The sequence below is a fragment of the Siphateles boraxobius genome, unplaced genomic scaffold (genome assembly GCF_051911475.1).
Source record: "Siphateles boraxobius isolate OS27281-9 unplaced genomic scaffold, OSU_SipBor_1 12, whole genome shotgun sequence".
NCBI lineage: Eukaryota > Metazoa > Chordata > Actinopteri > Cypriniformes > Leuciscidae > Siphateles > Siphateles boraxobius.
The window spans coordinates 16,889,625-16,905,634 of NW_027508722.1; the positions used below are offsets into that span (position 1 = coordinate 16,889,625).

A 16,010-nucleotide genomic window follows, 5' to 3' on the forward strand; every position below is an offset into this window, starting at 1 on the left:
GGTATGGCTCACTGCGGCGAGACATCTTCCCTTGGCAGAGCCTGCTTTGCCGTCACTGACCGGTGAGCCGGTGAGGCTCACCTCAGTGACATTATGTCGTACTGCCCGGTAATGCCCAGTCCATATGTGTATCCTCCAGATGTTACCTCCCTACGGGCAGGATGTGGCTTCTGCAGCGTATACCTTTCCAAAGAAAGGGAACGCTTTCCCTGTGATCTTGTGGAACAGCAGTGACTTCCCTTGCCTAAGCCCTATCCCGTCTCCGCCTTAATAATACGGGGGGATCAGAAGGCTTTTGTCTAGGCACTGGAAGGTGGCAGCACTAGTGGCATTTTAATTGGGATCCCAATCAGTCGATACGTCGACTATGTCGACCCTACGTCGTACGAAGCGAACGTCTCGTTTCGTATGTAACCCTCGTTCCCTGAAGGAGGGAATGGAGACGTAGTCCTGTCGCCACTATTGCTGGACCGCTGACTCTGGGCTCCGCTCGGCTCCTCAGCGAAAAACAACTGGTGCATGCATCCACTTCCGTATTTATACCCGCGCTGCAGGGCGGAGCGTGTGATGCAATTCTCGCACGCCAATGTGCATTGGCTCGTTTTAACAATACTCGAAGATGACAGGCTCCCTAAGCATGATCCGAATCAGTCGACACATCGACTACGTCTCCGTTCCCTTCTTCAGGGAACGAGGCGTAACCGAGACGTTTTTTGTCATAACAACACAACACCTAAAACCCTAGAACGACCATAAAAATTATGAAAACAACTTTACAGCTCAGATAAAACAAGTTTTAAAAGAAGAATTAATGTAAGTGCTTCATAGAATTATAAACTCAACATTTCTGCTTATTAAACCTGTAAAAACTATCCCTAATCACTTCCATTGAAAGTCAAAATGTTTGTTTTTTTTGTTGTTGTGGCAATTAACATTATACAACAAATGCTATTAATCAAGCTTAACTTGTATTGGACTATCCCTTTAGAGGTGACCTAACCTATCGCATTCTGTCTCTAAAGCTTAGTGAAAAGAGGAGAAAATTCAAATTGAATATCTATAATGAAATCAGTTAGTCTTAATTCTTTTCAGTGCCATGCTAACATCACTTACCATGGAAACCACAAAACAGGCAGGGTGGAGTATGTGGACCTGAGTTTAACTCTCTTTCTCTCACACACACACACCCATGTGCACCCCCACACGTACAGTGACACACTGAGGGAAACACATGTTGGAGAGGCACACTCTGTGCTCAATGCCCTCTTTCTCAGAGCAGCTCTCCCACGTCTGATCATCTGATGATAATCACCTCTCAGTGAAAGGGCCAGTTATTGACTACAGATGATAGCTGAGCCACCGGATGCACTTTTGGAAAATGTGAGTAAGGTGCTTTGCTTTAAAGTTCAAAAGGCACTTCCCCTCATTTCTCACAACAGTATTCACTGTCAATACAGAGCGCTTGTACACGAGAGCAGAGGTCGATAGATAGATAGATAGATAGATAGATAGACAGACAGATAGATAGATAGATAGATAGATAGATAGATAGATAGATAGATAGATAGATAGATAGATAGATAGATAGATAGACAGACAGACAGACAGACAGACAGACAGACAGACAGACAGACAGACAGATAGATAGATAGATAGATAGATAGATAGATAGATAGATAGATAGATAGATAGATAGATAGATAGATAGATAGATAGATAGATAGATAGATAGATAGATAGATAGACGGATGGTTTTCATTCGAAAGAAAACTTTCTTTGGAATGTTGTGAAAATGCCTAATGACATCTATTCAATTAAATAAAATGTTTTATTATTTTTCAAATTGGTTCACATTTATATTTCTTCACAATTATATATATTTCAGCTTAGAATTGTTTCGGTAGTGAGGAATTGAGCAATCATCTCAAAGGCGGTGAGGATCAACCTCCAAATAAAAATATTTAACTCTACACGCTGTTAAATAGCATATTTGTTTAACATTTGTGGTTTTGGTAAAAGAGCAGGACTATCTTAAATACAAATTAAGGCCAGACTAAAGGGGTCCTGAGGGGCGACATAATTCATGAGCAGCAGATAAGCAGCAATCAGTCTTAATGACTGGGGCTTTGTTCATGCACATTGAACTCTCTTTCCTGTCCACAACCCAAGATGTCGAAAAATTGACTGTGAGAGAAAAAGGTTGTGTAGAGGATTTCTGGGCTGATGATGAGTAAGTGTAGAAGCAGATACTGGAAAAATGCCAAAGAACAGATATGGCACCTAAAACCTTTCAACATTTGAATCTACCAGTTGTGCGCACGTTCTAGAGCTTGACACACAGCGAAAAAATAACAATATCAGTGTCTTTGATCTAAACAAAATGCTAAAATGAGTTGCACATGTCCTCTCAATGATACCATTGTTCCAAGTGAAATCAAGAAAGACCATGAACGTCTGCGCAACTAAAAATAAAAAAGTGAGCTATCTCAGATTTCTACCCCCATACAACAGGCACAAGCCCCCAGGTGATGTTTGGAGTCCCTGACAGGAAAAGATCCATATGGAACAGAATGCTGTACTAGACACTAGTAGTACGTTTTTGTTTGTTTTGTTTAATGAGTCGGCACAACATGTGGGTACTCTTCATCAAAGTCAGTTTAGGGTAAAAAAACAAAACAAAAAAACAACTGTGAAGCCGGGACTCATTATCCTCCGTCCTTCAGCACCTCTGCAGTCTGCTTTAGGAGTCCAGCGTTTTCTTGTTTGCCATGCTTTAGTGGAGGTTATCTTACAGAGACACATACAATGGTTGTCATCCTCTTCCCCACCTCAGCAAATGAAAATTGCTAAAAGGATTGAATATATTTTAAAACAAAGGTCTTCTTAATCATTTTCAGTTTTGTTCAAGGTAATTAAAGCAATAGTTTTTCAATAATGTAAGAATATGTAAAAGTATGGTATTTGGGGTAAAAGTCTGTGTTAGGGGTCTGTTGGAGGTAAAGGCACAATAATTAACATGATTATCAAAAGCTGACTGAATTTTCCAGTTGTTGACATGACATAGTTAGATTCAGATGGTAAATATCATATATTAAGTTGGGTTTCCACCTTAAAGATAATCACTACATTTGTAATAAAACCATCATATTTAAAAATATGATATTAACACATCATATGATAAAATATCATTGTTTGACTGCAAATCTATATTAAATTATTATAGGATCTCCTTCAATGCTTTCAGAATCTTTACTTTTCTAAATAATTCTGTTTCTGTATTTTTAAAATATATTTGTATATATATATATATATATATATATATATATATATATATATATATATATATAATATATATATATATATATATACACACACACACACACACACACACACACACACATTTTAATGGCAGTATATTTATTGAAAAAAAATAATTATTTTAATTATTTAAATAAACAGAAAATAGTACAAACTTTGCTAAAGTGATTGTTTTGAAAGTAGCCCTGTTTTATCCTACTTGTTGATTTTTTTAAGGATACTCTGTTGTGCTTAGCGAAACATTGCTCAATATCATGAAAGAAAGAAAGAAAGAAAGAAAGAAAGAAAGAAAGAAAGAAAGAAAGAAAGAAAGAAAGAAAGAAAGAAAGAAAGAAAGAAAGAAAGAAAGAAAGACATTTTAAAAGTCTGCATCACTGACAGTATAGGCCTGTTATAAACCAACTTTCACTGTTGTGAATGTGACATTTAAAATTGTGTGGCGCGCTCTAGTGGTAAATACGCTGCCTGCCTTCAAAATCAAGAGCGCAACTGAGAATCTATGAGCATTAAAAATTTCCCAGGCGAGTTTTATTAATGTTATTCTATCTGTACAATTGGCAAAATATCAACTAATTATTAAAGCATTCAGCTTAATAATACCTACAATTTTCTAAAATATTTTTTTTGTATCTCCTTGGTAAATGCATTAATTAATGCGTTTTATTTCTTGTAATTCTTTTTTTTATTATTGTTATTAAATCATTTTTAATTTTTATATTTTAGTTTTTAGTTTTTAGTTTTTAAAAAGACTGTTTTTATAACTTACAGTTTTATTTTTATTTTTTTAGCTGAAGACTGTTTGGCTAATAGCTTGATAAACTCATACCCACCCCCATTTCGGAAGTTTGAATGGGCAGCACTTTTTTCTAGATGTTCGCTCCTCCTCGCCCCCGAACCAACCCCCTTGTTAAAACAAGTCCAAAACCCTGCCCGGTTAAAAGGGTCTCACAGATGTATGGCTCACAGGAAGCATAAACCTAAAGCGTCTGAAAGAAATTAGACGCAGAAAAGGACAGTTGGGCTACTTAAAATATGTACGCTTGGAAAAACTTGAATCAATTACATTTTGTCTCACCAACATTGACTACTGTTGGATAACATCATTTTTTTGTTTTTCTTTTATCAGCTGACAAAGTCAGAATGAACTGCCAAGATGCTCCAACAGACCTCATCACAGCAGAATGATGCAAACTGTATATGATGTATTGGAGGAGCCGTGAAACTTGAATGTTCATTCGTTATATGGAAAACGTGGATACTTCGAAGCAAGGAGTTTTTAGATGCTCCATGTCGGTGTTCTCTGTTTTTTTGCCCACAAACTTGTATGGGAAGTTTTGTGCAGTGTCTGGAACGTGCAGAGACTCGTCGGACAGCATCCCTGTTAAACTAACGGGACATCTTCATATAGCTGCTCCAAGGTAATATCATTAATTTTTCAGTGTATAACTTTAATATTAGGCTATACTTTGTTCTGCTAGATTAATAGTTATATTTGCGTGCATTTCATGTTGTAATATAATTTTAAACAATCATGAGGGGGATGAATTTGAATGAATGGAGTTCAGCCATAAGTGTTTGCAATACCTACACGTGCCATTTGCTTTTTGTCCAACAGGTTGTATTTAATATCTCTCGCCGTATTTATCAGCAAGACTCAACTGTACAGCTGGTAAAGAACAGCAGACATTTTCTTAGCATTATTTATTTATCTTCACAGCAGTAGGGGAGACTGGGGACAGTTGAAACACTTTTTGCATGTGGCTCTGTTACTCAAGAGACGGTTTGGATTACATAAACCAATCGTTTATGCAATATACTTACATTTGTATGTTAATAGTCTGACTCTAAACCATTTAAAGATAATTACAGAATCTACATTTGTCACACTTTGCATTTGAATGCAAGGAGTCAGATGTTGCATCACCGGACACAGTTGCAACATTGTTTGGGGTTGGTTGCAACAATTTACAAATACAATATTGTAGGTCAGTGTTAGCAAAGTGATTATTATCAAAAATGTAAGTTATAACAATATTACAATGCTATTTATTCATCAATTTTGATTAGATGACAATTATAGGTTTGTCTAGATAGGCCTTATGTTCAGATATCCAATATTCAAATTGATATAAAATACAGCAGGCTTTTAGTGACATAGGAAGAATGGAACAATTTGTAAGGCAATTAACTTTTATTTAGCAGACATATGCACACGTGCGCGCACGTGCACACACACATAAACATAAACCTCCTTTCCTTGCTCCAACTTGATGAACTATATTATATTTAAGAAAAAAAATATGAAGATATGTTAAAAATACTGCTATGTGGTCTGTTTTTATATTTATTAAATGGTTTAATTAGTTGCAACAGTTGCAAAAATGACATGTTGCAACCATCCCCTGTTCAACTGTGCCAGGTCTCAAATGGGGAACCTGTGATGCATCAGCTGCTCTTTCTGACAGGTTTCATACAAGTTTTAGGCTTTAAAACAACATAGACTTAATAAATTTAGAGCAACATTTGTTGTGTATTTGAAATTCTACAAGGGCTATAAGCTAATTAATTAAACACCATCTGGACACTCTGACCTATAATAGAACAGAACAGCAGTAAAACTGGTGTGACTCAGCCCGGGCTAGTAATGATGCCTGGTGATAATTTTTAGTACGCTCTCTCGGGAGTCACCAAATAGGCCTAAGTGAAATAATATAAACTAAACATTACATTTTTACACAAATGTAATTTTCTGTCCATACAATTTCAGGAGAAAGTCTGTTTAAGTTTGAATAGTGCAACTGAACTATGTTTTGGCATCCCTATTTCTAAAATTCTTTTAAAACAAAACGTGTAGCCTATAATAAATTGATAGCTGTATTAATGAATATTTACAGTGCCTAGAATAAGTCAACTCACCCATGCTAAAGTTGACTAAAAAGAGGAATAAAAAATCATCTTTTGGAAATTGATCTTAATTTGATCTTGATTTTTATTCTTAAAGGCCAGTTGTTTCATGTATCCAGGATACTATGCATCCTGATAAAGTTCCCTTGGCCTTTGGAATTAAAAAAGCCCCACATCATCACATTCCCTTCACCATACCTAGAGATTGGCATGGGGCACTTTCCATAAGATCATCTCTCAATGCAAATCATACCAGCTAATCTAGGTATGGTGAAGGGAATGTGATGATGTGGGGTAGCTACATTGTACTTACTTAAATAAATACTGAATAATTGTAATTACATGTACTTACAGTAGGCCTACTATAGAGTTACGGTTAGGGTTTAGTTACTGCTAATTATGCATAATTTACTGTAACTACCATGGTAAGTGCATGTAGTAACGTGTAACTACGTCACCTTTTAAAAAACACCTTTTTAACTTAGCTTTCAAAACTGAAGCCAGTCTAGCACCTATTGCCACCTCTTCAAGAATGCGACTTCTGTTCGCCAGTGTCTTTTTTATGTGATTTGACTAACTTGTTGGCTAATCTAATTGTGCGGTGGTTTGAAAAGGCTACTGAAACGTACATACACTTGTATGTTTGAAGAATACATGCTTTTGTTTTGACTTTCTTTGGGGGGTTCAGTAATAAGGGGCTTCCCTCCCCAATTTCGACCACAATTTGCACCCTGTTTTATGAATTCATCCTTAAAATGCTAGTCTTGCAGATGTTTCCCAAACATTTACACTCTGAGATGTTCCATCATTATGTGTCTTTACATTTATCTACAGATCTTCAAAGTTATCGTAGTATGAGGCACTGGTCATATTGGGCACAAAGCAGCTTAAAGGGATAGTTCACCAAAAATGAAAATTCTGTCATCATTTACTCACCCTCAAGTTGTTCGAAACCTGTATGAATTTCTTTCTTCTGTTTAAGACAAAAGAAGATATTTTGAAGAATGCTGGTAACCAAACAGTTGGTAACCAGTCTTTTTTCGATACTATGGAAGGCAATGGGCCCATCAACTGTTTAATTACCAATATTCTTTTATATATCTTCTTTTGAGTTCAGCAGAAAAAAATTAATTCATACAGGTTTGGAACAACACACCCTCAAAAGACTTTTTTGCTAAATTTGATGCCAAACTTTCTCAGCATTTTGTAGATATTGCCAGATGTAAATATGCAGGGTGTGTGGTTGTGTCATTGAAAATCAGGATGCAGTTGTGGGTCATAAGGCTACGACCTTGGCCCTGTGCCTGGGATAAGACCCAGCTGTTCACCACACCGACTAGCACAGACAAAAGAATTTGTGTCAAGTCCAGGGTACCAGTGGCCAAAGTTCATGCAATAACCTAATTGCAGTTAGCCTTCAAGGCACTTATAACAACTTGTGGAAATACCACATTATTTCTTCTGACCTGATGGCAGCAGCCTTAACAATATGGCGACCATAAAATCTGACAAAGCCACACCACAGAGCCATGGCAGAGTGATGGATGTGTCTCAGTGCTAGTGGTTGGATATATCCTTTGGGAGGCAGCTGTGGCAGTTCCCCAAGTTCCTAGATTCCCCGCCACCTCAGAACCACCCACTTAGGAGAAGCAGAAGCTTCCTCCAATGCCTAGGAATACACTGGGGTATCTCAGAAGGGCAGTTCGAGCAACAAGGCAGTGTCTCTAGCTTTGTCTATGTGCCAAAATTCCCACCAACACAATTTCAGTGAAACAACTTATTTGATGAGAAAACCCATTAGCTATAGAGTTTATGCTGGAAGTTTGCACACTTTGAAAGCTATCTGTCTCTTTCAAGTACTCTAATTGTTCTATTTTAACATTTAAATACATTTCATATTTTATAATATTGTATACTTTATTTGTTTTATTATGAATATTTTTGTTTATTTGTATTATTTAATATATAAATATTTAAACCATATGATGGTTTATGAATACAGGATCAGCAGATCACCAAAGTACTTTGCTAATTTTAGAAGACAACTCTCGCAGCATCCACTGTTGCTAAGTTAAAATGATCTCCTACTTTTCCTACCTTTTCTAGCCAGTTCCTCAAAAGAAGTATTTAGCTATGAGCCATGGATTTCCTGCTGCATAACAACTGTTGTTGATTGCCATTCAAAACTTATTGTGTTTCAAATGAAGCTTTGTCTAAAGGAATCTCCTCCAAATCTAAGGATAAAGATGAACAAATCCTCTGTCTCCATTAAGTTAAACGATCTACCTCCCCCTACATTAAGGCATAGTGTAAAAATCCTCTCTAGATTAATAACATTTGAATGCATAAGAGTCAAGTAAAGTAATTTTCTGGTGGTGCTCATGCCTGTGTCCCTTTTGGCTTGTGCAAATGTATTTTTCTTGCACTGCAATATTTCATCTACCTTCAAAGCTAGAATTATAGTTTTCCCCATTGACGATGATTCAACTCTCAGTGATCCAAGACACTCTGTGTCTCCTCCCTGCTTTGTTGGATCATGGCCAGATGATATATATGACATAGTCAACAAGTAATTCAAACAAAAGCATTATATATGTAACTGCTATTCCAGAATGATAACAAACAAAGATAACTATAATTATATCTTTTCAATCCACATTACTGGACGATCATCTTCAGTTTACTATTAGTGTGAGCTCCTAAGTCTGATTGGCTGTCAATGTTTTTATCGGTCATCAGCTGGAAGAAAAACATTTTCAAAGTGATTCAAATGAGTTTCTCTGTGTTGATATCGTTATAGTGTGGCTATTCTCATTGAATAAGAATGATTATTAAAACTTTATGGCTACAGGTACCGTCCTTGGTGTGAATGGGCCTTTACTGCAAATTACCATATTTCATTCAGTCAGACTAAATCTATTGATGGCAAATGTTTCACACAGGACCACTTAATCAGAAGGATTATCTAATAGGATGCACATCCCCATTCACAACCAGACGAGTCAATCTGCACGTGTAAACCCTGCACATTCATCCTTGGAGACAAAAAGCCTGCACCAATTTTGTGAAAACATGAGAAATTAGATCATTTACAAAGACAGCAATGCTTCTGATATCCCGTATGACTGTGATTAGCTTTAGTGGCCTTTTAGATGTGGGCCACATTTTGTCTTGTCAGCAGTCTTAGAAGTTTCAAATTAGCCTTTCGGGTTCATGTAGAGTTTGAACAAGACATGAAAAGAGGTATAGGGATAGGCTACCCCAAGAGTAGTACAGGCGTTTGAGACATTAACACCACATGTGGCCCTTAATCCAACAGGCTTGCACGTGTCTGTTGATAAGGTGGGGTTTTTGAGGGTCCAGAGGGCCTCGTAAACATGCAGGATGACGTTCAAGGTTGTGACACGTGCCAGTTAGATTCACACTGTGCTGTAGTCCATCATATCAGCCTCTCTCCCAGGCCAGAACCGCTGTAAAATCTAAACCAAGAGGGATAATATCAAAGAAAAAACGAGATTTGAATGGTGAGAGTCGATAAAACAAGACACCATCATTAATACAATGGCGGTCTTCAGCAGTAATAAGACAGAGGGTCTTTAGTGCAGCCCTCTGAAATCTAAATTTCACTGTTCATGCGTTCCCACGGAGATATAAACAGATGATGTCAGAGGGTGGTGCTGCATAGTCACGTCTGCCAAGCAGATGGGGAACTGTATTAGTTAGGAAACTTGGAACAAATGGCCATAATGACTGCTCAGATTCAGAAGAGGAGGAAAGAGGAAGAAATATGATGCTGTCTGAAATATACTGCTGCTTTTGCGGCAAGAACAGATGCATGTATTCTATGCTTGTATATGAGCAAAAAGCATGTCATTGCCACCACAACCCTGTCCACACGTCTGCTTTAATTTAATTTATGAGTGCTGTCCATGAAGCTGTTCATAAAGGGAAGGTTCAGCCAAAAAATAAGATTTTGTCATTGTTTACTCACCCTTGTGTCTTCCAAATCTGCATGAGTTTTGTTCTTATGCAAAGCACAAAAGAAGATGTTTTGTAGGACTGTTTTTTTCTTCATACAATTAAAGTAAATGGGGTCCAAAACAATATTGGACCACATTGTCTTTCATTAAATGAACAAAAACACTGTGATATTTAAAAAAATATATATTTTTTGTGTTCTGCAGTAGAACTTATTTGGTTCATTCAAAATTATGAATATCATTCACCCCTTGATATCCTATTTTTTTTTTTTTTTTTTTGCTTTTTCAGATGAGATGTGACAAAGCGATCAGCTACTTAAGGATTGTTGGGACGACACTGTTCGGCATTTCGCTGCTTGTGGGAATCTCTACTGCTTATATCATGGGGTATAAACTCATAACGACTGCAGGCAACTATGTGTCCTTTGGTCTTTATGGAGCAATTCTAGTCGTTCACCTCATCATCCAGAGCTTTTTTGCTCTACTGGAACACAGGAACATGAAACGCTCCCTAGAAACACTGATAAAACTCAACAAGTCACTGGCCCTTTGCATCGCAGCCTATCAGGAAGACCCTAACTACCTGAGAAAGTGTTTAATATCTGTTAAGAGGCTCACCTACCCCGGGATAAAGGTAATTATGGTTATTGACGGGAACAATGATGATGACTGCTACATGATGGAGATCTTTCGGGAAATCATGGGCCGGGACAAGGCAGCCACCTATATTTGGAAAAGCAACTACCACCAGAAAGGACCGGATGAAACCGAAGAATTGTACGCCGAGAGCTTGCAGCACATTTCTCGCCTGGTTCTGAACAATAAATGTGTGTGCATCATGCAGAAGTGGGGCGGGAAGAGGGAGGTCATGTACACCGCCTTCAAAGCCCTGGGAAGAAGTGTCGACTATGTACAGGTGAGTCTATCTCTCTCAGGCGGCTCAAGCCAAGTACACGGGGGCAACACAGGCAAATTGTACAAAGAAGCTTTTGTGACTTCTTAAATGGATGCTAGGCTGAAGCATGTAGTGCACTGAGAGTGAGGAAAGTACATTCCTGGTTAACACTGATGCTGTTCATTGAGAGACTTCTGTGCGAAATCGTTTGCATATTCCGGGGCTATTTTTGGCACTTCCAGAACAGATCGCTGGTATTTTCCATGTCATCTCAGAGTACGTACTATTAGCTCATGACATTGAGTGGTTATTTAGCTCAATCGAACGTGACACATAAATACATGTTCATAAACAAGTCACATAAATGTATTAAACCCCCAAGGACCCATCTATGGTGGTTTATTCTAAACTTTTAATTCCCGCTCCTGAATTTTTAAAAGCTATAACCAAAAGAGAGTAATTATTTTGAAGAATTTATTAATGGCACATAGTTGAGAACAGCTGTATACATGTGTTTTCACATAACAAAATAGACTTTCTTTGGCTTTGGGAGATACATGAGGATATTTACTTTGATTCAAACTATTTGCTACAAAATGTCTTTCTGGAGATTTATTGGCAAAACTAGTGATCAAATGTCCTCTTATGTAATCCAAACTTTTATTCAATCAGTAATGACGTAAGAAAGATTTAAGCTCTTAAAACCTAGAACAACGTCTCAGGGAGGACATTATGCTTCCTCTAGTGGACATTATGAGGCGTTCCACATAGTGTCCACTAGAGGATGGAGTGCGAGTTCCGATTTGAAAGGGAACGTCTCAGGTTACACATGTAACCATTGTTCCCTGAGAAGGGGAACAAGACACTGCGTCCTCTAGTGGACACTACGGGTGGCAGACATCATAAGGGCAGTGTGCTTATAATAAACAGAATGTTAATGTCCATTGGTGTGGACGCTAATATACTTATCATTATAATTACCATTCTTGATGCTTAAACTTTTTTTATTATTTAAGTAAGCATTTTGTGTGAATGGCCTTTGCGAATGGTTAACCATTTGCTGTCATTCATTGATAATCATGTAAGGGCTCCCTTGTAGACTGAACATATTTTTTATTTTATCCACATGCCATCTGGTTTCAATGAGATCCCTGACCTTTGCTCTAAGTGTAGAGCCCAAATTGTGTTTAACTTATCACTGATCTTGCTACCCGTCTTGCGGTTAGTCTCAGTATGGGGTTTAGTTGAAAAAAAAAAAACAAAGTGGCATACATGACTTTCTCTGGAAAGTGCAAGAGAACATTTGGGCAATGCTTTTTTAAAGTTTAAATGTTAGAACACTTAACCACATCTCTATCGATATTTGAACAGTGTGTCCCCGTGTTTGATGCGCCTACATTTTTGGCCCTATAACTGACTATGTAAGCCAGAACTTAATGATTAAGATGACCTCCAGGAAAGATTACTATACTCGTCCCAGCATATTTATCAGCACATTTGATTTATTGTGACCACTCAAACAAAGACAATCTGGTGTCTATACAAGTGATTGAGGAAAATAATAATATTTGATTAAATAAATCTCTTTTTACACATCATAATAATGATGATATTAGGCATCGTGTTAAAAATATGTGATGCCTCATTACATGTGGTACAAACACAGATTTTACTTAATTATTCTGAGAACATTTTGTTCAGAAATATGTCAAATGCATCAATGAATGAATGTTCATATTTCAAAGGAAAAGGGCAAAGTAAAAAAAAATAACTTTACTAATTTGTGTGTATCCTTTATTGATGTATCTATATTGTGCTGGATGCAGGTTTGTGATTCAGACACCATGTTGGACCCGGCCTCCTCAGTGGAGATGGTGAAAGTTCTGGAAGAAGATCCCATGGTTGGAGGAGTAGGCGGAGATGTGCAGGTATGTGTTCTCTTGCAGTTTTAACAACATTCTACTGTATCACTCTAACACATCAAACATTTAAATAATATACAGCATATAAGCATTTATTTTTCATGTCAAGTCTAAGTGTGGCAATATTTTTGACAAGCAAACTTTGACATGGACTCTTTGTCATACATAGATAGTTAGACTTTTTATTTTTTTAAAGTAACTGAAAAATAGCTGCTTGTTTTTAGAAGCATAATTTGTTTGTAGATTCCACTTGGTTTAGATATTTTATCTAATGCCATGAAAAGTGTCCAAATAATTTCGGAGCAATTGTATAAAATCCATAAATGAGGAATATGTTTCCTTTGAAATTAAATGTCATTTCTTTTATAAAATGTTCTATTATACATTGAGAGTTACTGTAAATGCACTGTTTGTAGGTTACATACAGTGTAAAACTTTAGTGTGGTTACATGGACTGAAAAAAAATCTCTTCAAATGGATAGTCAGGGGAGTTGTTGTTTTTTTGGGATGGAGGAGGGTAAATAGATTGTTCATGATACTTAAATATTCCCACGCCAAACTTTGCTGTGTTCAGATGTCAACAGAAAAGCATATTACTGGACACCCTGTACAAAGAGCCTTTAGATCTTTGATGGGTTCTCACGGTTCTTTAGTGTTTCACTCTATATTCTGATTTCTATTTAATTTTTAAACATAGTATACATCAATGTGGCTGATGACCAAGACATACAGGTGCATGTGACATTGTATATGTTGAACTACAGGCCCTTTGATTTCAAATTCTCTTTGTTAATCTATCCCTCTAGATTCTGAACAAATATGAATCATGGGTCTCCTTCCTCAGCAGTGTGAGGTATTGGATGGCGTTCAACATTGAAAGAGCTTGCCAGTCATATTTCGGGTGCGTTCAGTGTATCAGTGGGCCACTGGGGATGTACAGGAACTCCCTGCTTCATGAGTTTCTGGAGGACTGGTACAATCAGACATTCATGGGAAGCCACTGCAGTTTTGGCGATGACCGCCATCTGACCAATCGAGTCCTGAGCCTGGGATATGCCACAAAATACACCGCCCGCTCCAAGTGCTTGACCGAGACACCCATCACCTACTTGCGCTGGCTCAACCAGCAGACCCGCTGGAGTAAATCATATTTTAGAGAGTGGCTTTACAACTCCATGTGGTTTCACAAGCACCACTTGTGGATGACCTACGAGGCCGTCATCACCGGCTTCTTCCCCTTCTTCCTCATCGCCACTGCGATCCAGCTCTTCTACCAGGGCAGGATCTGGAACATCCTTCTGTTCCTGCTGATCGTCCAGGTTGTGGCGCTCATCAAGGCTTCATTTGCCAGTTGCCTCCGCGGAAACATCGTCATGGTCTTCATGTCCTTCTACTCAGTGTTATACATGTCAAGTCTGCTACCGGCAAAGATGTTCGCTATAGCCACCATAAACAAATCTGGTTGGGGAACGTCTGGAAGGAAGACTGTCGTGGTAAACTTTATTGGACTTATTCCGATCTCAGTTTGGTTCACCATTCTTTTTGTCGGCATTATTTATTCAATAATCCAAGAGACCCGAAAGCCCTTCCCAGAGTCTGAAAAAATAGTTTTGATTATCGGCGCAATCGTGTATGCCAGCTACTGGGTCGTGTTCTTGACTTTGTATGCTGTCCTTATTATGAAGTGTGGCAAGAGGAAGAAAGGACAACAGTATGACATGGTTCTTGATGTGTAGTATTTCCCAGTTTCCTTCATCCTTTCTACGTTTACATTAAAAACAATCTCAGACTGCTATTTAAGGCTGGCTCTCCGCAAGGGACAGGTTGACGCCAAAAAGAGACATCATTGCTGCTGTGACTGTTAATAAGGACATTCCTTTGCAGTTATAAAGGAAACACATTGTAATATGTGAGCTTTGACACTCTTGATGTTTTAGTATTCTTTGCACTTTCACGTTCACTCTCAATATGCATAATGCTTGATATAGAACTTTAAGGAACAAAATACCTCAATGGTTATGTTTGCATTGTGTGAATATCGGATGAGACTTTTTTCTTAAGTAATTTATGATTTTTACTTTAGTTTGTTTTATATATATAAAATATATTATGTATACATTTTTAGACTGAAATCCAAAACAGAACTTCTGAGTATTTTTTGATTGTGCTGTACTTTGTATTTGCATAATGTATTTTATTGCCTTTTTTACAGACTTGTTTTTTTGCTTTGCCACCAAAGATTCTCTATTTTCAATAAATATGAGGAAATGTACCTCTTTAAGACTTGCCTGTCTGACCAAAATGTGAAATTAGGAAGCTGCATTTGTCTCTGTGATGACAGCAATAAAAAGAAATCTAGGGATAAGTTATTCTTTGACAATAAGGGTGATGAACCTGTGTTATTATAATAAGTATTACATGGAGTTATAACCAGTCTATTTATACAACACCAAGATTTATGGTTTTCTAACATGATTTTTTTTTTTTTAAGTTTAATATGAAAGTATTGTTTGCTGGTTAAGTTGAATGTTTTGAATTGTCTCACACAATCTATGCAATTTCAGCATGTGGCAAAATCACATTTCTATGCAAATTCTCCAGAAATTTACACAGGAACATTTGCACAAAAATGAGGCACAGTTGCCTCTAGTGATTGTTATTATTTCACACTATCTTATGTCATCCATCAATGTCCAGAGCATTTGCAAAACAGCTTTTCTAGTTGTGGCAAACCTCAATTTCCAAGTAATGCCATGCCTTAATTTCCTGGAAAAGCTCTGATTTTATTTATCAGCGTTATTTTAACATTTACCAAATGTTTAAGATAATGATTTGAATCATATGTCAAAGTGCCAACATGTGATGATGAGTAATGTTATTTTGTGTTACAATAAACTATTGTAATTGATGAGAGCTTTTACTAAGGCAGTATTGTCATAAAGCTCTTTTGTGTTTGTGCCAAATAAAAGAAAATACTTTATAATGCGTATC

The 16,010-nt window shown here is 37.3% G+C and overlaps 2 protein-coding genes across 2 annotated transcripts in view; both read left to right on the forward strand.

Annotated features, from left to right (window-relative positions):
* Positions 1-16,010, forward strand: part of mrpl13 (mitochondrial ribosomal protein L13) — a 293,506-nt gene that overhangs the window by 68,229 nt on the left and 209,267 nt on the right. The window lies entirely within an intron of this gene.
* Positions 4,281-16,002, forward strand: has2 (hyaluronan synthase 2). The gene is made up of 5 exons (XM_077209332.1): positions 4,281-4,352; positions 4,445-4,736; positions 10,492-11,118; positions 12,924-13,025; positions 13,826-16,002. The coding sequence occupies exons 3-5, from the start codon at positions 10,492-10,494 to the stop codon at positions 14,753-14,755; spliced, it is 1,659 nt and encodes a 552-aa protein (XP_077065447.1). The 5' UTR covers positions 4,281-4,352; positions 4,445-4,736; the 3' UTR covers positions 14,756-16,002.